Source organism: Thermobia domestica, chromosome 13 (assembly GCF_964235325.1).
Source record: "Thermobia domestica chromosome 13, izTheDome1.hap1.1, whole genome shotgun sequence".
Classification (NCBI taxonomy): domain Eukaryota; kingdom Metazoa; phylum Arthropoda; class Insecta; order Zygentoma; family Lepismatidae; genus Thermobia; species Thermobia domestica.
Window position 1 is genome coordinate 43738121 of NC_137466.1, and position 23390 is coordinate 43761510.

Consider the following 23390-nt stretch of genomic DNA (forward strand, 5'->3'; position numbering starts at 1 on the left):
TTTCTCCATTACGAACCAGAAATTCAGGGTTTCGATATTGTTATGGTCGCCATGTTGAAAGTAGTTAGTGGATTCTAAAATCGTGTTCGAATTCTTTTAACATTTGCAACGAGATATTACTCGACTTCCCTTTCCATTTGAAATTTTCGAGTTCTGCCCTTACTTCGGACCCCCTTTTTTGGGTCACGTAGTTTCTTCTTTGTTTAGACCCTGAGTCACCATGTGGCATATCATTGGAAAGCGTGTGTCTTGCACTTCTCGAAACTGTGACGGTGCTTACATTATCTTAATTAGTAAACTCCGTATACTTTATTTCGCGCACCTTCATTTTTTTTGAAAAAACAACTGGTACACGGAAAACGGTAGGTAGTACGGACAAATGTTTCGTAGGGCAATCTTATTTTCCCCCCACCTTTTCGAATGTGCATTCGAAACATATCGTTCCCATTTGTTAATCGCAAGAACGGGGCATGTGCCCCCCATTACACCACGAAGGAGGCTTTCGGGATTTTGTAAATAATTTCTATGGATTCTTTGGACCCACATTTGTGATGCGATTTTTTATTTCAACTTGATAGCATGTACCGTTCTCGAGAAAAAAGTAGTGTCTGAGTCGCTCTGGAACACCCTGCATATATATATATATATATATATATATATATATATATATATATATATATATATATATGGCAGACGAAAACACTGAGAATATAGCCCTTTGGTTATTTCTATTATTACATTTACTAAATCACTATTCACACTGACGTTGGGCTTTCACTGCGAAATAGGGGCAATGAGTATGGAGATTGGAGGGAACACTAGCTTCCAACGAGGCTCTGCGACTCCAAATCCAAAAATGATGCACTTTGGAAAATTACGTAAGCAACATTCCGTCCACTTTTCCAGTTGATGCTGTAAATATGATTCCACAAAGAACTTTATACTTTTTCCTAGCCATTTACATACTAGCACTTAAGTAAGTTCGTCCAACGTAGACTTTTCGTGTCTCCTTCTCTTAATACCAAGCGCCAACTTCTCGCTTATACCAATTTCGTGTCTAAAAAGATTTTCAAGTGTTATTGATATGAAGAGTATATACAAAATAGTCTCAGTAGCGAAAATCATGAGTTGGTAATTTCATTCAAGAAAAAGAAAAAAAGTTTGCTGTTCCGTAATAATTTGCTAATTAGGTAAAGGTTGTTTCAGAAAGAATGATTTCTTTGTATTACTGACGATGCCAGTAAGTCTAGAGATCACCTGCAGTCAAAGAAAGAACGTAGTTCCTCACCAGCTCGAAAGCGTTCAGAGCGAAGCAAGAAAAATAACTTTTGTTTTCACATGAATAAAATAATAGTTTAGTATGTTGCTTAAAAATTGAGTAAATACACAGTTTGTCCAATAAGTGCGGTGTTATGGCCATGCTGACGGTCATGGTAATGACCACGTTCCACCTCTAAGGACAGGAATTTCCCAAAATGATGGAAGATGTGTCTTATCATTTATAACAAAATACTTTGGTTTGAGTAATATTTACCTGTACCTTGGGCAGAAAGTACTCATACATGTGCACTATACTTAGTAGAATGTTCATTTCATATTAACAAAAGAAGAATGTTTTTAATATATGTAAGTGATTATTATGGGATAGTTGTTGCTATGGACATGTTTTATGGTTACCTAGTCAGTGAGTTTGTGTACTTAACAGTTTTAAGAAAAGGATATTATAAGTTATATCAAATAATAAACCAGTTTAGCACCGTTTATAGACGTTGTCATTTTTATTAAAAAGGTGAGATTAATGGTATTTAAATATCGAAGCTAATATTTTCATGCCAAAGAAATACTACCACTTCGGATTTTTATCTCAGCAAACGAACCAGGTTTACGACTATCTTTTTGATAAGAACGTTCGTTAAAAATTTTGGTGCCGAAACCCGGGACTTTGTAAATTCAATTCCCGAAGAAGAGTAAGGTTGAATTTACTTTTATACTACAGTTAATGAATACGAACTTAACCATATTGCGAAGTGGTAAAGTAATCATTAGAAAAATGGACAACGAAACAATGCAGCAGGAATCAAATACTAGTGACAAAGGTGAAACTAGTGTAACACCAGGATTGACATGGGATGATCGACTCTTGTTAGCTATACAGCGACAAATAATGCAGACGACTACCGAGATAAAGCAGACCATAGAACAGAAGTTCAACGAATTTAACAAGACCATGGAACAGATGTTCAACAAATCTAACCAGACCATGGAACAGAAGTCCAACGAATCTAACAAGACCATGGAACAGAAGATAGAACTGAGGTATGACGAAGCTAACAAGCAATATGAAGAAAGTTGTCCGAAGAGTACTGATGAGCGAAACATAGATGGTGTGACGACACAGCATGTCATGGATAGAAACTATCGCTCAACAAGAACAAGGAATGAGAAAAAGAAGGTAAAGTCAAGTGTTGAGATGAGTGAAATTCGAGATATGAGCAAATTCAGTGGTAAGTGTAATGAGAATGCTACTTCTTTCTTAGAGAAATTCCAAGACGAATGCAATATAATGTGTATCGATCGATCACAATATATGAAATTAATACCCCATGTATTACTCCCACCTTGTTCCTTATGGTTTAAAGCAATACGTGATCACATTAGTACATATGAGGAATTCAAAGCGGCATTGATCGCAAATTATGAAAATGACTTTTTGCTGGCAAATAGAGATGCCACCCTTAGAAATCAACACTTCAATCCTCGATTGCATAAATCTGTTGTAGAGTTTGTTGTAAATGTCTACAACGAATTAAAGGTCGTTAATCCTTTGCAATCGGAATCGAGAATAATAGCATCGATTCGAAATTTGCTTCCATTTAAATTGCAACAGATCTTATTTTCCACACAGTGTATGAGTTTCAGCCATTTATTGATGCTTGTCCAATGCTACGAAACTCAATACCATGCCATGAATCCACAATCAGGAATGGGTAAAAATAAGAATAATTCAGATCATTTGGTGCCAGTTCGGAATTTAGATATCCGAAGTGTGAATGATATGAAACCTAACCTAAGCCGAGTATACTCTAGCAATCAAAATGAGCAAAATAGACAAGGTTATGTAGGGAATCCGCCTAACCTAATTAATCGTAGCAATTCATATGTTAGACCATATAGTCAAAATAGGTTTAAAAATAGACGTAATGTATGGCGAAATTCCAGAAATGCGGCGAACTATGTGGATAGACGTAATTGGAGATCAAGAGATGGCACTTCATATCAAAATCAAAATCACGATGAAAGACATGTACAACATAATGTAGAACCTAATCATGATTGTGCGGTACAATGCACTTTATTAGATTCATATGCAAGTACGAATGTAACATGATTACCGTCAATGAAATTAGGTTAAACCCATATTAGTTATAGATTCTTGTGAATTTTCATTTTAAAGTTTATGTGTTAATATCAATAATGAAAACGATTCTTAAAAATACTTGAAATGCTTAAATAGAGTTTTAAGTAGACTGGAAAATTGATTTTCAAATGATTTTTATTCTTTCTTGTTAATGTGAAGCAGTGTTGCCAAATCTACTGATTTTGCAGGAGATCTCCTGCTTTTTCTACGTTCTACTGATCTACTGCGAAAGAAAATGAAAAGTGAACAATCTCCTGCTTTTGCCTTACTTCGAGAAGTTAAAGAAATATATTATTATTAATATTGAATTTTCAATGTTTCCTTACATGAAAAGATGAAATTTCTCTATTATAATACACAAATCTCTGTAGAGCATATGGCTATAGAACTTTACTGTATATAATATGAATCCAAAGAATACAACTGTACGACTTCTTCTATATGCATTATGGTTAGCGTTTTACAAGTAACTGTTGTTTAGATTGGGACTTGGGTTGGAAGAGTGGCTTAGATCATTTCTCCACGATCGTCAGCAAGAAATCGTCTTACGCCACGATCACGTGTGACTGTACCATATAGCTACGTTATCGCTACGTGCATGAAAAACATTTTCCTACTCCACTTTGCTCTTTCACTACGTTTTACTTCACACACGTGGGTATCAAATAATATTAATATAAATCGGGACTTTTCCCTTTCATTTGCTCAACGTAGTTCATCCGAAATGAATTCTGGACTGCTTGTTTTGACTACTGCCCCCTTAATAATGGCAAATTTTATTGCCTACTCCCCGGATTTACATTCAAACGCCACCACTGTATGTGTCTACTGCTTTCTCCTGTTTTTTTATCTTCGAATCTCCTGCTTTCCCAACTGACTGGTCTGGCAACACTGATGTGAAGAATCATAATTCGATTCATAAATGATTAAAAGCAAAGATTATTTATATTAGATTGATTTGTGTTGAAAACTTAATTGTCAAAGATTATGTTAAGTAGAAGATCTATTCTATAAAACTAATTATTCAACGACTACCTTGAATGAAATTCTTCTTTATTATAACATCTTAGTGCTACGATGTATACCTTTAAATGCAACATCTAACTTATTTATTATATAATGCGCTCTGACTATTTATAACCCACGTTTGTCCTTTACGATTTTTGAAATCGCACCCTTCGACGACTAATTAAATAAGCGACGATATTTTTAATAAGAAAATGTAATAATAATATAATGGATAATAATGAAATAAATATAATTAATGTAATTAAAGATAAATATTGATGAAATGTAAGATTTGTTTAATGTATATGTGAAATGTAATGAATAGATATACAAGGTGCGATCAAAATATGATGGACATATGTAATGTGAGAACACTAATGTAAACGGACCAGTGGTTCTTGAAGATAAAAGCCAAGCCAACTCATGACTTTTATATTCAGTCCCTTTGTCGAGCGACATTTTTTATATAACAAAATACTTTGGTTTGAGTAATATTTACCTGTACCTTGGGCAGAAAGTACTCATACATGTGCACTATACTTAGTAGAATGTTCATTTCATATTAACAAAAGAAGAATGTTTTTAATATATGTAAGTGATTATTATGGGATAGTTGTTGCTATGGACATGTTTTATGGTTACCTAGTCAGTGAGTTTGTGTACTTAACAGTTTTAAGAAAAGGATATTATAAGTTATATCAAATAATAAACCAGTTTAGCACCGTTTATAGACGTTGTCATTTTTATTAAAAAGGTGAGATTAATGGTATTTAAATATCGAAGCTAATATTTTCATGCCAAAGAAATACTACCACTTCGGATTTTTATCTCAGCAAACGAACCAGGTTTACGACTATCTTTTTGATAAGAACGTTCGTTAAACATTTGTATTAAAAATTTTATGAACAGATGTTCATGTCTATTGCATTTTTTGAATAAGAAAAGAAAAGTCTCAGTGTTATAGAAATAATCCCTCTTTCTCCCTTAGTAGTGTCATTTTCAAATCTGTTTAAATATGTTCTCCTTTACTTTTGTATGCATTTCTAAACCGAATTCCACACCCTTTTAAGTGTATCCTTAGTTTGGGTACTTTCTTAGTAAACTAAGTGGAGAAATTTTGATGTTACAAAATCGACCTCAGTTCTTTCTCTTAAGAACGGAATTGTCAAAAACGCTGAAGTATATATATATTCGTTTATTTTTATATAAGAGTTCATTTACCGAATTTCTAATGTTCAGTCTCCACATTCGGTATCCTGTGAATAAAGGGAAGTTTCAATGTTATAGAAATTGCTCATTCCCGCCCTGGTAGGAGGAGAATTTTCAAAAACACTGAAAGACCTATTCTCTTATTTTTAATGAAGAGTTTACTTGTCGAATCTCTTTCGCCAGGATTTGTAAAATACACTGTTCTTGGGTGAAATTTTGAAGCCTCGTTACTTCCCTTAAAATGAGTTTTTGAAAAAAAAATCCCTTGTTCCTTACTTTCGTGAACAGAGGAAAATTATCTCCAAATATTACGTTAACACCTATAGTAGACCACTAGAAGCTGATTAAGGACAACACCATGTAATCACTGCTATTAATCCTTAAATCTTACATCATATTGCTCTTCCATCTGGATTTAATGTTCATTACTTCAGCAATTCTCTAAATTTCCTGGATTCAGACATTGCTGATTTTCAGGTTATCTAACCTCAATTATTTTGAGTTTTAACGTTCCACAATTATATTCAGAGGCTGAGGGCAAAAAAGTAACTAGAGGAGACCAGGTGTCCCCCCCAGGAGCGAAGCTGACCCCTTTAGAGTTTTTTTTTTTTTTAACCGACGAAAATATAAGTTTACCTCGATTTATGCAAAACCATTTTATTGGCTTTTGCATTCAACATATAGTATTTGATAGTGACTCTTACTTCGTGCATCCACCGAGATATTTTTCAATCTGACAGTGCCTGGATGCAATAAAAATAGGTGGACAATTATGATAGCACGTAGTACAGCTGTCTCTCGAATTGCACTTCATGCGTTTTTCATTTGAATAACTTCATTGATATTGGTAAGCGGATTGGAACCAGGCCCTTGAAAATAAATTGCACGTAATTAAGCCGTTCCTAGGAGAGTGGCGTACGTCTTCGTGCTCGCGTCGTCAAGATGAAGTGCTCCTGGCGCGTTTGCAAATCGGACACTTTCATCTGACGCATGACTACTTGCTGCGGAGATTGAACCGTCTATTTTGTGAGGAGTATATGGTCCCCCTGAGTATTCAGCACATTCTTGTTGAATGTCCTGAATACTCAGATCTCAGAGAACGTTACGGATTGCCTACTGTTTTTACCCGTGGGTTGGAGGATTCAAGTGATATAGTTAGTCGGGTACTTGGGTTCATTAATGCCTCTGGGGTTGCTCACTTTCAGTCTGTTGTCACTGTTTTATTGCTGCTAAATTTTTATATTTCGCTTAGCTTTTATTGTTTTTCTATATATTGTTATTGTTATATAGTTTATTTTATTTATTCTCTTATTTTCTATTTTTCCTTCTTTCATTTAGCAGCACATTTGTTTATTGACCTCTGTTCGTTTTAGCCTGTTTCTCTTTTAATCTATTAGTCTTGAGCAACTATGTTCATCGTGACTGAGATATATGGCCTCGATGCTGACGTCTCCATTACTTCCCCTATTCTTTATTCATTCATTCATTCATTGAAATACATTGTTTTTGTATTGTTTTAGTAATTAGCATTCTTGACAAAACACAGTTTATACGCTAGTTACTCCAATGGCTAAGATAATGACGATCAGAATATACGAAACGGTGGAGCAAAGAAAGTTGAAGGAAACGGGATAACCTGTAGCAAACCCATATACACAGTGTTTATTTACTGCAAAGCTCGCTTGGTGAGAGCTGGAATCGAACCAAGAAACCGGTTCACCAGAGATGAGCATCTACCACTGAGCCATTATGGCCTGAATCTAACAGGAAATCTAAAGAAGCCTTCCTCTCATCACACTCTCTATTTGGGTCTCCTAAACATAAATATTGTTGTCTCTCTTATCACCATGAAATCCTCAAGAGGAAATGTAGAATATAACACGAAATGTACAGACAGTTTCTGTATCTTTTTACTACATAGATAGGTTACACATAAACCTTAATTGCTGAATTTTATAGACCTTATAATAACTAAATATAGTAAAATGTTTTTTTTTTTTAAATCTCAATTCTAACATGATGTTTAGAGAAGACTTAGATTCTTAATAAAACACAATTGCTGCACTGGTTAAACAGGCCTAAGTACGGAATATTCTATTAGTCTAAACTTAATTCCGGCGGAATGGATTTTGACGTTAGCTTGAACTTCATTTGGGTCTTTTAAAAACTCTCGTTGCGCTTATTTCATCAATAATAGTGTGTATAGCATTTCCAAAGTCCCTATCCATTGGATCCGTCAACCTATAGCAATTATAACTTTAAATAAAAGAACACTTGGAAATGTACAGTTGAGGTGCAAGGGAATTCCGAAGTAAATATAAACCAACTAAAAATTCAATTCTAAAAAATATGTCACCACAATAGTAGTTTATGATTTCAACAAAACATACAGAAAAGCAAAGCACGCCAGAATATTCAGTGGGACTTCCGTAGGTAAACAAATAACTGGTGGAGTGCCATAGCAACCCTCTGTATATTCTAGGGTTAAATCCGTATAAAGAATTAATTAGATTTTTCATAATATCACATAAACAGACTATATACTTTTCTTTTCATAGCTTTATTACATTCAACTGTGTCAGTGAGATAAGCGACAAATCTCTGCGGTGCAATTATGAATTTTAATTGAATATTGTTCACTTATTTGATAATCGTGGATGAGATTATATTGAAAGAGCAAACAATGCATTTGGACAATTAATAATATTGAAATCAATGACAGGGTTGGGAATGATGAGAGATTTAATACATTCAATATGATAATTTAATATTGCAATCCAAATTGAAATTCACGGGTATAATACAGAGTGGCCCAAAAGTAAGTATACAGACCAGCATCGATCAAGTATGGCATTTTAATTTATTAAGATAATGAATTTATTTGCTTTGTTTTGTTCCGAGCTTACGGTATAAGTGAAAATAAATTAAGAACAGATAATGAATAAACTAAGTCAATACATGTGTGGATAACAATAAATAAATGATATTAAATGCCATGAGCCGATCATTACAAGACTGTATACCTACTTTTGAGCCATCCTGTAGAAAATTCTAACATAATCAATCAATATATTCCTCGTCTAAACCTATGCAATAAAGTAAAATTTACTATTCAAGCCTTTCTATTAATAACTATACAATACAGGTCTTTATTATTTCTTTGCTCAAGTTCAGTGTCTCATTTTTAGCACCGATGCTATATGAGACGTGGACCTATAGTTTAAGGTACAATCTGAACTAGCGTAGTTGTTTAAATTTCAATGCTCTACCACTGGGAATCGAACTCGCGCATGCTAACCATCGATCAGTAGATAAGTCAATAGCATTCTTTAGTTGTAAATTTCGTTTAAAAATGGAAGAATGTTTACTTATCTTAAAAACGATGTAAGTTTCCGCTAAATATAGCAATGAATGAATTGTATATAGTTCCCGCTAAACATCCATTCTTCTCAAGGGGGAAATAGGTTTATGAGAAATAAGTCACTTTCCACTCCTTAGGATGTGTATATCGAAAGAAATAGAATGTTGAGCTGCAAACTCGACTCAAGTACTTAATATGTTCACGTGTTACCCTCACTAGTTAACCGCTTTCTTCTGGTTTTCTTTCCAGTTCTAAGGCTGTCGTTGGACATACTATGTTCCATATTTAGTTTTTCTTCCTAAATTTCTTTGTTTCCTCACTGGTATTATTTAGTTTATGTTGTAAGTATACGTGAAAATTAGCGGACAACATAAGTCGGAACCAGAACCTTCCATTTATCAATGCCGTTAACTGTATGTTAGTCGTGTCGCCAAGAGGTTTGTTCCAGTGGTTTGGATTCTATTCCAAACTCAAAAAGTTAATGAAATGCAGAGTTTAGATTCAGAACCAGCACCCTCAATTTATTCACATTTTTGGCGTCATGGCACTTCTATGAGGAGCGTCACGAGTGGACCTGTGTGGTCAACAAATGCGCCTAAGATTCAGAGTAAGCTTTCAATTTTCCTGCCGTTTCAATACCGGTTATATACTAGCAAGCAGAGATGTTCACCCTCGCGAGGGTGGCCCTCTCGAGGGCATCCTCACCCTCAAGTTCCCTCGCCCACAGTGACGCGAGGGCGAGGACATTTGGCCGCGAGGGCGAGGGTGCGCGAGGGCGAGGACAAGCTTCGATGGCGAGGGTGAATGTGCGCGAGGGCGAGGACAAGCTTCGATGGCGAGGGTGAGTGTGCGCGAGGGCGAGGACAAGCTTCGATGGCGAGGGTGAGGGTGCGCGAGGGCGAGGACAAGCTTCGATGGCGAGGGTGAGTGTGCGCGAGGGCGAGGACAAGCTTCGATGGCGAGGGTGAGTGTGCGCGAGGGCGAGGACAAGCTTCGACGAAGAGGGCGAGGGTGCGCGAGGGCGAGGACAAGTTTCGGCAGCGAGGGTGAGGATCCGCGAGGGCGAGGACAAGCTTCGATGGCGAGGGTGAGGGTGCGCGAGGGCGAGGAAAAGCTTCGACGAAGAGAGCGAGGGTGCGCGAGGGCGAGGACCAGTTTCGGCAGCGAGGGTGAGGATCCGCGAGGGCGAGGACAAGCTTCGATGGCGGGGGTGAGGCTGCGCGAGGGCGAGGAAAAGCGAAGGCGTGAGGGCGAAGAATTCAATAACGAACTTTTTAAATGAATTAAATGTAGACACCGTAAATTGATAACACTTAGTGTAGTCCACTTCATCGAAGTTAGTTATTAGTTGATCAATAATTTTAATTGATCTTAAATTAGGATTATCTTATAAATCACTATTGTTAATGGTTTAATTGAATTGTCAATTTTGTAAATTTATTATTTATTTTATTTTATTTAAAGAAGAAAATTAATATATTGGATGTATCCAATATATTAAAGAATATACATAAAAATTACATAAACATATTAAATTATAAAATAACAATATACAAAATATTAATGAAATAAAATAAAAGAATAAGAAAAATAACTGCTACAGAAATTAACAAGTAAATTTTCTACTTATAAGTGCTATTACTTCTCTAAAGGAAATCGGACTTCCTGATTCCCTTTATTGGTAGAGTTTAACGTACCCGGTATTCAGAGATAACAGGACTTCGGACTTCCAGAAGTCATGTCTATCTCACAGTGTCGGGTAACTTAATTCAATGCACTTATTTCAATATTGCGAATTTTTTCTTTTTGTATTTTTTATGCAAAGAATAAAAAAGAAAATGGCTCACATAAGCAAATGCTTGTGTGTGAGCCTGATTCTCGTGTTTTATTTATTTTCTTATCGTAACATATGAGGTTTATTCTTACTTTTAACTGACAATAGTTTTTTTTAAACACTTTTAATTTTTTTAACCATTGTAAAATTAACCTTTTATATGTTTTGAAATTACTTTCTTCTTTGATTCGGAGTGGGAGTTCATTATAGATCTTCGATGCTCTGTAATATGTTTGGTGTTGAGTTATAGATTTAGTCGTTGCTCTAATTTCTAAATTTTTGTTTGCCACATTTCTAATTATATACGCATGTTTTATTACTTCCCATTTGTTTCTGTTCTTTTTAACATATATTAATACCTTCTGCAAATATAAATAAAATCTCATTCTAAGATAATTACGTTAAGTGTAGATCGCAACTATCTAGACCAGCCACAAACTGTTTTTAATTGAAATTCTATCCGTTTTCCAAGTACCCTGCAAAACTATTAAGTCAATACTGAAAACTAAAAACGAAAATATTTATTGCAATTAAACGATTAACGCGATTGGTATTATTAGACGGGAGCACGTTGGCTCAGTGCTACAGCCAATCTCTGGTTTCAGGGGCACTCGTTCGATCCCAGGCCAAGTGAGTTAGTGGAGGACGATAGCGTATACTTGGGTTTTCTCGGGATATTCCCGTTTCCTCCCGTTTTCTCATTCCACCTATTCTTTCATCATCATTCACTTGCAATTCCATCAGTCTCCTTTAGCCATCGATGGCATAACCGTTGGATGTTAAACTAAAGATTTATTTTATTTTATTTTATTTTTTTTTAAGATTGGTATCTCTGAAAGCGTTTTTAATATTATTATTATTATTATTATTATTATTATTTGCTAAATAGGATATTAAAATAGAATGATTTGGTTCTATATCGCAAGTTTTAAAGCTCCCTGACAACTGATATTTAGTCAGCAAAGCATAGGAAAACTTAGAAATAAAGAAGCAAAACTACCTGAAGTATTCGGCTATGGTTCATCTAATCATGGGGGTCGTAACGAGGGGCTTGGGTGGTCGCATTCCTCCCAGATTTTCGTCACACGTATGTAAGCAAACTAAGAAAATAAAAGCATATATTCAGGGGTGTAGTCGAGAGTATACGAAGGTGTATTGCTCAATCTTAGTCATTTGCGCATACTTTCTGCTTCAAGGCGTGTAGTACTATATTCAAAACTAGCATATATAACCTGTGAAATTTTTAAGACTAGCGTATATTCTGTGAAAATTTTAAGACTATGGTGTACGCCGTGTGAAATTTTAAGACTTGAGCAGGAAGTTTTTGATAGCCTATTATTGCAACACAGCCCCTGCCCGCTGCAGCCCCTAGTTATTCGCCTCTACTTTCTAAACATTTTCTATATATTTTACATCCCTGGAGTTGGTGGCCCCGCATCGTGGAGGTTGTGGGGACATTATCTAAGCCTTTGGTCAAGCGACCTTACATTTGGACCTGTCAAATGACCTTACATTTACATAGATTAATATTGAGATAAGTGGGTAAAACTGCATTCAACTTTTTTTTTTTTTTTTGGGTAGGGGAACTTTCGAGGATGTCCTCAATTCTAACTATAGAGAAACGTTCTCACACAACAGAATAAACAATTTCAAACCGTTCATGATCTATATTTAGAAAAAATAGCACTCTACTAACGTAATTTGCTGTTTTGGAAAATATAAGTTTTACTTATTAATATCTGGGAATCAGTCGATCTGTCTGTATTTTGACGTATTAGAGTTAATGTCCCTTTATAATTCATCACCGATGCCGATGCTAAATGGTACGTGAATCTATAGTTTATGGTAGGATCCGAACCACCATAATGCGTTCAAACTTCACTCAAGGGAATCGAACCTGAGACTTTTGCTGCAAAGCAGACATGCTTGCTAGACACTATACTAACTTCCTTTGTATATTTCAATATCATTGACTTTCAGTAATCACCGGTAATCGACCTATAACCAGAGTCGAAGTCTAAGAGGGAGTTATTGAAAATGTTTAATTATCCTAATTTTTATGTAAATATTTCACTTTAGAATATTAGCGTTTAAATACTCCTTTCCCCCATACAACCATTACAAACGCTAATACTATGTAACAAGCAGTAACGACTACATATTATCAGGTGCAACATTTAATCAATCAACATATAACACATAAAGCTTATAAAATTTTAATTAGTCAGCTGGATTACATCTTATGAAAAAAGTTGAATAATTTCCACCTTATATGTTAGTTGTTTGACGTAACGTAAGCATGAAGATAAGCTTAGATCTTTATTCGAAATTCACATTGAAATGATATTCGCAAAGAATCTTCAGTGGGCTGAATCTCTTTCGTTCCAGGTTGGCTACAAGACTGCGATAATCGTAGGACGTAAAAATGAAGATTTTATTCCCCAGTCAGAATTTTTAAACTATCCTATCTCTTCAAGTCAATAATTGTCTGTTTTGCATTATTACTTTTCAACCACAGAGCAAAATAATTCAGTCAGTCTACTCCTGTTTTAATGATGTACCGTATGGCAGCGTGCAACAAATTGTTGCGAGGTCCTGGGCAAGAAAAGTTTGTGATCGCCCTTTCAGTTTTTAATTGCTAATTATAATAAAATTTCTGGAAATCAATTAATCTACACATTTAATTATTTGTGCTAAAGAAAATAAAGATTTGTTCTCTTACTTTCCCGTTCCACCATTTCTTTCATCATCATTCGCTTGCAATTTCATCCACCTCCTTTAGCAGTTACATAACTCTGGGGCGCTAAACTAAAGATTTCATCTTTTCTTTCATTACTACAATCTTAAAGTTTGCACGCATTAAAGTTTGCACGACATTATTAATTGTTGAATTGGTGGATTTATAAAAGTCAGTGCTAAATCATTTTAGGCTCGATAATCTTTCCAAGGCCCCTGGAGGCGATAAGCTCTGAGCGTGCCATTTAGGGAGGAACGGTGGCTCAGTGATAGAGAAATTACCTTTGTTCGAAGGGTCGCATGTACGATTTCCCTCCAAGTAAGTTCGTGGTGGAGGACATCGTGTTCGTGGGTTTTCTGGGGATTCTCCAGTTTCCTACCACATTCTCATTCAACTATTTCTTTCATCATTCACTTCTGTCTCCTTTAGCATTTAGCTTGCATAATCGTGGGATCTTAAACTAAAGATTTCATTTTTCATTTGCCTTTACGTATTTGTAGTGTAAGGAATCCTTGAGACAACGTTTGAAAGATATCATTTCATAATTGTGGGAATTACTGAAAATAAACTTTCCAACAATGATAGCTGCCAAAAATGAACCAAGACCAAAGTGATAAAGTGCACAAATTGGCCCCTAGGGTAGTTTCTTAAGACAAAGTTTCATATTTATGGCAATTATTGAACAAAAAAATCAAAATTTTAACATTGTTAAGGTAGGACAAATGTATCTCTATTAATGGTGAATATTAACAATATTTGAGCATCGAAATTAACCTTACAAGCACGTTGACACATTTCAGTTTATATTTTAAAATACCAATTAACTTAGATTCACATTCAAATCAATGAAGTCATTCATGTTATAGGTTAGAGTGGGTATATATTTCCGAGTGATAATTCAACAATAGTGTTCTGAAGTATTTTATTTGTTTGCTGACGAAGTTTCAAAATTAAGCTCTTTAGATCTTTCCCTTTGAATTTGTTCAAATTCCTCAGTTACGCTACATACATCAGGGATGGCCAACGTGTTGACTGTCAAATTCTGACAGCGGCAGTCACTCTACCGCCACTCATCAAACCTTGATTTCACTCTCACCCTCATGAGAGCCGCCCTTGTGTGGCTGAATACTTATGCTTGCATCGTAGTTCAAGGAACATTTTGAAGTAAAGGCATTGGATACTGTTGATAAATGATGTAAACGTCACTATCGACCGAGATCTCCATTGTAACAGTTGTTCCATTTTAGGTGTTCCACAGTAAGTTATACGATGATATGTTTAGTTTCCTTTCTTTAGGACGTATGTTAAGCAAGGGCGGATCCAGGACGGATTTCTGGTGGGAGTGGTGGGTTGTAATACTGCTACTTAGAGCTACTTTTAAGAGCTCCAAACTCTGGGATGCGTTTTATTTGTATATATAAAATAAAGAAGTTTCCTCTTCTGGGGGGGGGAGCGATCGCCCCGATCGCCCCCCCTGGATCCGCCACTGACGATAAGGAAATAATTCAACAAATAGGTTGAATAATTGATGCTCTGATCCTCACGAAGGAGGCCCTCTCGAGGTCTCCTCACCTTCAATTACCCTCGCCCTCAATGATATGAGGGCGAGGACAAGCTTCGATGTCGAGAGCGAGGGTGCGCGAGGGCGAGGACAAGCTTCGACGAAAAGGGCGAGGGTGTGCGAGGGCGAGGGTGTGCGAGGGCGAGGGTGTGCGAGGGCGAGGAGAAGCTTCGACAGCGAGGGTGAGGGTGCGCGAGGGCGAGGGTGCGAGAGGGCGAGGAAAAGTTTCGACAGCGAGAGCGAGGGTGCGCGAGGGCGAGGACAAGTTTCGGCAGCGAGGGCGAGGGTGCGCGAGGACGAGGACAAGCTTCGATGGCGAGGGAGAGGGTGCGTGAGGGCGAAGACAAGTTTTGGCCGCGAGGGCGAGGACAAGCTTCGACGGCGAGGGCGAGGGTGCGCGAGGGCGAGGACAAGTTTCGACAGCGAGGGTGAGGGCGCGCGAGGGCGATGGACAATTCCATTCGCGAGGGCGAGGGTGAACGAGGGTGAGGGCCAACTGCTACTGCGAGGGCGAGGGTGAGTGAGGTCGAAGTAAAATGAACATCTATGCTAGCAAGTAGCTTATCGTTAGGAGTCTTGTTTTCTTTATCTATGTATCTCTCTATCTCTCTCTCATATATATATATCTCCAGTGCTTGTTTCTAAAAATAAAGCTGCTCGTACGCTGGATCTCAGGTTTATAATGGTTAAAAATTTGCGTGCCTTTCAGGGTATTTTATAATTATTATAATAATAATAATAATAATAATAATAATAATAATAATAATAATAATAATAATAATAATAATCTCTAGCAGCATGTCACTGCAGACATGTAACTAAAAACTCTTACGTACACACGTATGAAGATGTTTTAAAAATGTCTGATTGTTACATCTTAATTTTATAATACAATAAACATAATGATAATCAATATTTCTTAGTGATTTCTTTATTGCTTTTTTCTCTTTTTGTAAACGGGCGAAAATAATCTGCTATTGTTTATTTTGAAAAGGTCTCAAGAGTTCTATAAATACTTAAAATTCAATACCAACACACACACACACACACACACACACACACACACACACACACACACAAAGTACATTGTTCACACAACGTTCATCAGAGAACTAGTCATGCTATAAAGATGTTCTACAAGCCTCTAGTAAATTAATGGATAAACTTTGCGAAAAAATGAAGGGGATTTCACTTAATTCTCTTCCTGATCATGAAAAAAAAAAAAAATTAATTGGATACACTAAAACGGAATCTGATTACCGAACATAATTTTTATACTGGCTTTCAGTTTAGTCGATTAGAAGCTGTGGAACCAGTGTTCGTAATTTCATGTTCATATCAAGCTTGAAAACAAAGATAAATGCAATCCGGAGAGTTTGATTCAAAATGAAACGAATTTTCAATTCTTATTACAATCAGAGATACTTGGAGGATCCGGATTAGATTTTGTGCATAATTTTTGTCGATTTTTTAAATTTTATATATTGTGTACTTCCCACTGAATTTGGAACCCTTCGGAAGGCAGTGTCTGAGGACGTGTCTGCTTGCAACGATTTAGTGTATACATCTTGGCGAGAAGGAAACGTATTCGGAGCATTAATATATAGTAGGTGACAAATGGGAATAAACTATTTTCTCTTCTAAACCCTAAATTCTCTTTCCAATTATAAGAAACTTCTATAATTCACAGTCTTTCTTTTGCTACTAATAGATTTTGACAGGGGGAAAAACTATTATAGTTAATTGACGCGTGCTCATTAAAAAGGTACCGATATGCCGTATCGTTGCGTACCGACAGAAATAAAACAGTATAATATAAATTTTTTTACAGGATATCTAGTAGATACTGGGGCAGGCCAAAAGATTTGTTTTTGAAACAGAAAAATTTTCTATCAGGAATTCCAGATTTGGGAAAAATTGTTTTTCAAAACTCGAATTTTTCGGAATTCCTGAATTGTCCAAAATTCGGAATTATCAGATTTTACTTTCGGGATTCCCGAAAGTAAATGTTCCAGATTTTGCCATCCCTAGTAGATGTATACGAGTGTATGATATGCGATCAAATTTGTGTCTTCTGTTCAACTAGGAGAACTATAACGAAAGGTCACTCTAAGATGTAGGCGCACAGTTTATAATTGAAACAGGTTTATGACCGTATTCACGTAATGGTGTTCCAACTTCCTACGATATTCATATAAACTATACATATATTTCTAAATCTAAAAATAGACAGTATTAAAACATATGAACAAAGAAAGTAACACGACTATTTTGATTCTTTATTATTCATCGATTCAAACTATAACATTGCGGTTTTATTGAGCGTCTGTGGTAATGAAAACAAATCCAAAGTAGCTCACTGTCTAATTCAAACTTTAATTTTCTGTTTGGAAATCAAACAACAGAAGTTAGAAGTTCTGTGCGTCATATACATGAAATATATTGTAATAATTTCTTGCGATCCGCGTTTTTACAAAAACGTTCTTCCTTTGAATATATCCAGACCAGATGCAGCTATTGGATGCATTGTAAAAATGGCATGTAAAATTAGACAGTATCTTGGTGAACGGCTCAAGTAAACGTATATTGAACTAGGAGGAAATGCATATTGTTATATCGTCTGTGATCTCGTAGCAGGAGATGTGTATATACGATGTTCTCTACAGTTGTTTGTTTTTAACATTTGTTTCTGTCACTCTTCCGTTTCTATCCTTTTGTATATTTGTATGCTTGAGGTATTTATTTAACATAAAACCTACCTAATTTGAATTAGCATGTTTGAGTGAATTAAGGAGAAGATTTCACTTTTCATGAAAAAGTTCTACCTCTAATCCTAGGTTGGCCTGATGTACACTAAGTTGACTATTTTGCTATAGGGTCTATACTCGTGTATAACGTTGTTTTATTAATTTCACAAGTATGATTTTATCTGGAAATACATAATAGATTCTTTAAATGTATAGGCGTATATTCTTTATTGCTTTGACGGTTAGGTGTATTACAAGCCTTCGCGTATTTAGGTTTGCCAGATGCTCAAACAACTGCAGTCACTTACAGATCTAACAAATAATATTACACAGTTTGCAAATCTACTAATTAGTACAATCAGATTTATAAAATAAGAAAAACGAGACACTGAATAAGCAGGAATAATCCTACAATCCAGTGGCGTCCGCAGAATTTAATCAAGAGTTCATACAGTCAATCTCATATGAGACATACTTGATTTTTGTTTCTCCTAATATAGTAAATGTTTATTTTTCAACAATACCTTGGTTTAAAACTCCGGCAGGCCCTATTGTGTATGCCACTTAGAATTTACCAAGATATAATCATTTTTTATCGTTATTCACGTCACAGTGGAAAAGAACTAGCCTTCGATTATTCTACCTACGGAAGGTTATACAATATAAAAGATGAAATTTACCGTGGAGCGATCTGTTTGAAAAATATGAATCTATTTACAAATTTTCAAAACAAAATTCCAAACGAAGACTCAATTACAGGCTTTAAGAACACAACAATTGCATTGCGCAACTACAAGCAAAAATGGCAAGCTTTATATTTTCTTGTTTTAAAGGGACATTTTTCTCAGCGCTTTTTTCTCGGGACTGGATAATTTTCTAAAAAAAAAAGAGAGAATCACTTAAAAATGGGATGTTTGGTCATCCTTCTCACGATGTATGTGTACTCGCCTCAATGCCATACAATTCAACGTGCCCATGTCATATTTTAAACTTAAGGTTTTCATAAGATTCTCCATTTTTATTTTTAAATGGAAAAATTTGGAATAAGGCCTAAGGGGGAGACGCGATATAATTTCTATAAATCCTAAAAGCACGATCTTCTCCATTGAATGGTATGTTGTTAGAACTCTGCGGATATAAACTAAAGGAATCCACATCCAAAAATAGTTTGTTTCGCTGTGAAGACGTGAGAAAACAAACAAACAAAAAATCCTAACATTTTCTGATTTCTGTCCGAAATTCTTTCCGAAAGTACAAACAACATATTTTATTCATTTCATATGTATGCAGTAAGTATGTGTATTTGTATGTATATGTGACAGAGATTTCATCAAATTAAATGCTACTAATTATGTGATTGGATTACAAATGGTTAAAGGAAAGCGATATTGCCGACACTGTAACTGCTACATAAGCAAGACTGTACAATAAGATCCCTACAACAAACGATTTTTGGAGTGTTTCGGCTTTGAATATATGAGTGAAGTAAAACGTAGTGAGTTTCTATTGTATAATTGTTTACCCCTACCGGCAGAGGAGATATACCGGCATGTGTGGTCACCAGCCTCCAAAACGGATTGTTAATAAGGGTCATTGGACCCGAGAGTGTACATAGTATCTCATCAATTCTTTCGGCCTCTACCAGGGAAGAGCAATTGTTGCTTCCCAAACTTAAATATATATCTGGAATAGATAGTCACATTAAACATTAGTCTCGGTAATGCAGTAAAATAATGTACGCAGGCATTAACACCCTACTGAAACTTACCAGGGGAGTGGAAACTTTCGGAATAACCCAAGATGAGAGATTGATGTGTGCCTTAGGAGGTGGAGGTTGGCAGCTTGCGCAGTACCCCAGGGTGCTTTTGAATGATCAGAGGTAGACAGGCCAGAAATCAATATTCACTAGAGATTCTGGATTGGATTGGTCTCTGTTGGGCTATGGCCATGCCATGTGGTTCGGTAGCTTGGAGACCCTCTACTCCAAGAGGGATATTAGGTTACCTTATAAAGTTAATGAGCCAACATTGTTTATGCTGGTAGATTCCTACACATTAGGGGCGCTTCCTCAACCAGTAGGTATAAGTGACAGACACTAAGGTCCTAACGTCTGATGATTCGGATATTATGGCCGTCGACTCTGATAGGCTTAACCCACTACACTTCTTACAGGATTTATAGTCAAGCATGATGATCTTAACTCAATCATATTTGTGAAGTGAGAAGGACGCCAGTCAAGTGTTCCAGTTAATGGACAGTCCTCGCAGTCAGTGGACCAATCAGAAGTGATAAGATAGGTCTATAAAGGTAGGATGGTTACTCCTCCCGTAACGGGAAATTAGAGTGGAATAGACTATCAGCTACTCACTGTTCAACAATTTACATGACGTTAATATGAGATGGATCTGTACCGTGTGCACTTTTCAACAATCGACAGGCCTATTATGTTTTTTTTATTTCTCCCTTATACAGCTTCTTTCTATAGGCTAAAGAAGAAGTTACTATCACAACTCATTTTTTTGTTATGACAATTACTTTCATATTACCATTCACAGAATAGAACAAAACTAATCAAGAAAACATGTAGATACTAAACTACCACAATAAATTGAAGCTACAATATTACTAACGATAGTCTGTAAATAGAGAAATTATACTTAATTTTTATTAGTTGTTTAGTATTTATTTTGTTTTCTATTTGCAGGTATAGTTGGGAGAAGATTTTCTTAGTGTACAATGTGAGTGACTACGAAGAAGTGTCGGGTACGCATACGTGTAGGTTGATGATGTCTTCTCTAGTAGAATCCCTCAAGGAGAAGAAATTGATGTACACCTCATACGATTTAGAGGAAAATAAGGACGATACTATCAAGAATAACTTCAGAAGAAAAATGGGAGTCGAATTTAGCAGTAAGTACCTCTAGCAAGAATATTTAAATGTGTCCATTTAAATACCAACGACCTCAAACTATGCTTTTGAAACCTTTCCTGTAGAATTTAAAATCACGATAAAGTGATCTGTTTATTTACTTAATACTTGAGAATGGGGAAAAATTAGACACTCGATATTATATTGAATATATTCTGTGTGGACAACTAATATTGTCCATCAGTTTACAAGATTGAGCATCTGGATGTTACCATATATTGATTATAAAAGTAGTTTAAAAACAATCTCTCCCAATGTCCTTATAGATTGAAAGGTACTATAACAGCTTGTAGAATTTTTACTCGTATCAGTTTGTCTCCCCCACGAATAAATTAACAACAATAGCACATGAAGATATGATTATGCGTATGCATAAAATAACTCCTAGTGTCTATATGACTGTTTCCTTTTGAATACTTTTTTAAAATTTTTACAAGGTTTGTACGGGGAATTTTCTTTCGTAACCCACTTGGATGTACTGCATCTGAGTGCGTGAAACCAGGAAGGTAGCCATAAACACCTAAAGTCAATGTGATTTAATATACTTCGGGAAGTAATATGGAAATTGTAGAAAAGTTCATATTGCTTCAGTTACGATGGATTACCTAGGAATAACGCTTAAATGTATCATGTTAATAATACCTTATTATTGGAAGTTTACGCAAATCCAGATTCACATCAATAATGCTTTTTGTGGCTATACCCCTACTTTCTTTACGAATGTCGGATAAAATTGTGGATCTTGTAAAAGGACAAGAATTTTGGTGATTATTTACTATTGATTTCTTGTATTAAAAGTGTTTAGGCATTTAGGAACAAGAGCAAAACTATACTTTGTCGGATTTTCATTGTCTTAACCAACTTAGAAAAGTTCTCAGTTTGATCTTTATGAATGTTTGTTTGTAGGTATTTATGCGACTACACCAAGAACTATTGTCATATTGCGATGCGGTTTTTCACTAATCAAATAAGCTATTCCCAAGGAGGGCTTTAGGTACAAAATACTTGAATAAATTTAATAAATAATTAGTTAATTTCAGAAAAAGAAATTAATTCCTGCAAGGCCTGATAAAATATCTTATCCTAAAATATGCAGCAATTAGATAATCAACAAAGAAGGTGGGTTGCTTACTCTCAAGGGGTTGAAGATCTTTGTATGCAGCTTTTTCCAAATGATTTACCACTGGCTGGTGATAATTGTTAAGGTTATTGACGATGTCATGACTTCTTACACTGAGAAAAACCCGTTCCCCGGACAGCGGTATATTGTAGAAATATACAGAATACTTACGTTTACTACAGAAATCAGTACGATGCATACGTTATCCATATGCTACATACGCACTGTCATTAGATTTTACATAATGCTGTTGCAGGATGTCTGACATCTAACACACTTCCGTATATTACATACATATACGTATGTTACATACGTTAGCTATATGCTACGTATCCATTTGTATGTGAGATCTTGACCACCTTACAGTTCTTTCGTTCGTACAATAAGTATGTTCATTCGAAACACTACAATAATTTGACGACATAAAGAAAGAAATAACAATTAGGTAGACAGGAAGGCAGTTGAATATGTAATAACTCGTCAGCTATTCCATATAATAGCTACGTGGAATATATGATCAATTATTGCATATTTAACTTTTTTCGTCCTGTGTGGAGTTAAATGTCTTTATGTCTGAAAAAGTGAGATTTTGAGATACGACCCTTTGTCAAATTATTGACAGGCAAAGTACGTATAAAATATACTATTGGAGTTATACATTTGCTGTACGTTAAGCCCAAAAAATTACAGGGGTTATACATGTAACCTATGTTTTTATGTAACCCAACATACATTGTTTTCTCAGTGTACTGGCAAACATTTTACCAGAACATCAATCTCTCTTTCTGTGATTGGTAGCCCACTGCAAGGCACATCTTGAACATTAAAATATCCAAAATGAAGGCGAATAAGTCATGTTTCGGGTATTGCTTTTGATAACGTAATTTATCCATAAACAGCAAGATTTCTTTTACGAACCTGCGCACCATTTCTGCTTTTATCGAAATAAAATTGTAAATGTAGCAGAGTTTTACGGAATTCAATCATGATTGCAGTGCAGTACCTTACGTCTAATTATAGGAATTATAGGAGTACTTTTTCCGTTGTACTAACCTAAAAAATCAGCTGTTAAATGAAGTAAGCCATGATCTACTCGTACACCGACTCGTATACCCTGTGATTATGACACTAATATCATTTCGCGCGCAAAAGGCTCCGAACTTTTTACACTACGTGAGATTTTGATGCGGCTTTCACTAATATAATGGGACCTATTCCCGAAGAAGGTTCTTATCTAAAGTTAAAAAAAAGAAGTGTATTATACTACTTGTAAAGTATTGTCAGAGCATTGATTTGATTTCAGCATCCAATTTGGACTTGTAGATATATTTTGTTAATGTAAATAAATATTTGAATAATATAAGTTAGTTCTTGTTCTGCTTAACATTCTCCTTCATACCTTTATTTATTTACATATTTTCTTCTGGTTTTAATAAATTGTATCTTCATTTTGACATTTTTTTAAA

General features: G+C 35.6%; 1 protein-coding gene across 7 annotated transcripts in view; it reads left to right on the forward strand.

The window, feature by feature from the left end:
* LOC145668122 (atrial natriuretic peptide receptor 3) overlaps positions 1-23390 on the forward strand; it is a 753866-nt gene that overhangs the window by 338880 nt on the left and 391596 nt on the right. For all 7 annotated transcript variants that reach the window (XM_081735673.1, XM_081735674.1, XM_081735675.1 and 4 more), the window contains exon 3: positions 20580-20785. In XM_081735673.1, the coding sequence (XP_081591799.1) occupies positions 20580-20785 (206 nt within the window). The remainder of the gene's footprint in view (positions 1-20579; positions 20786-23390) is intronic.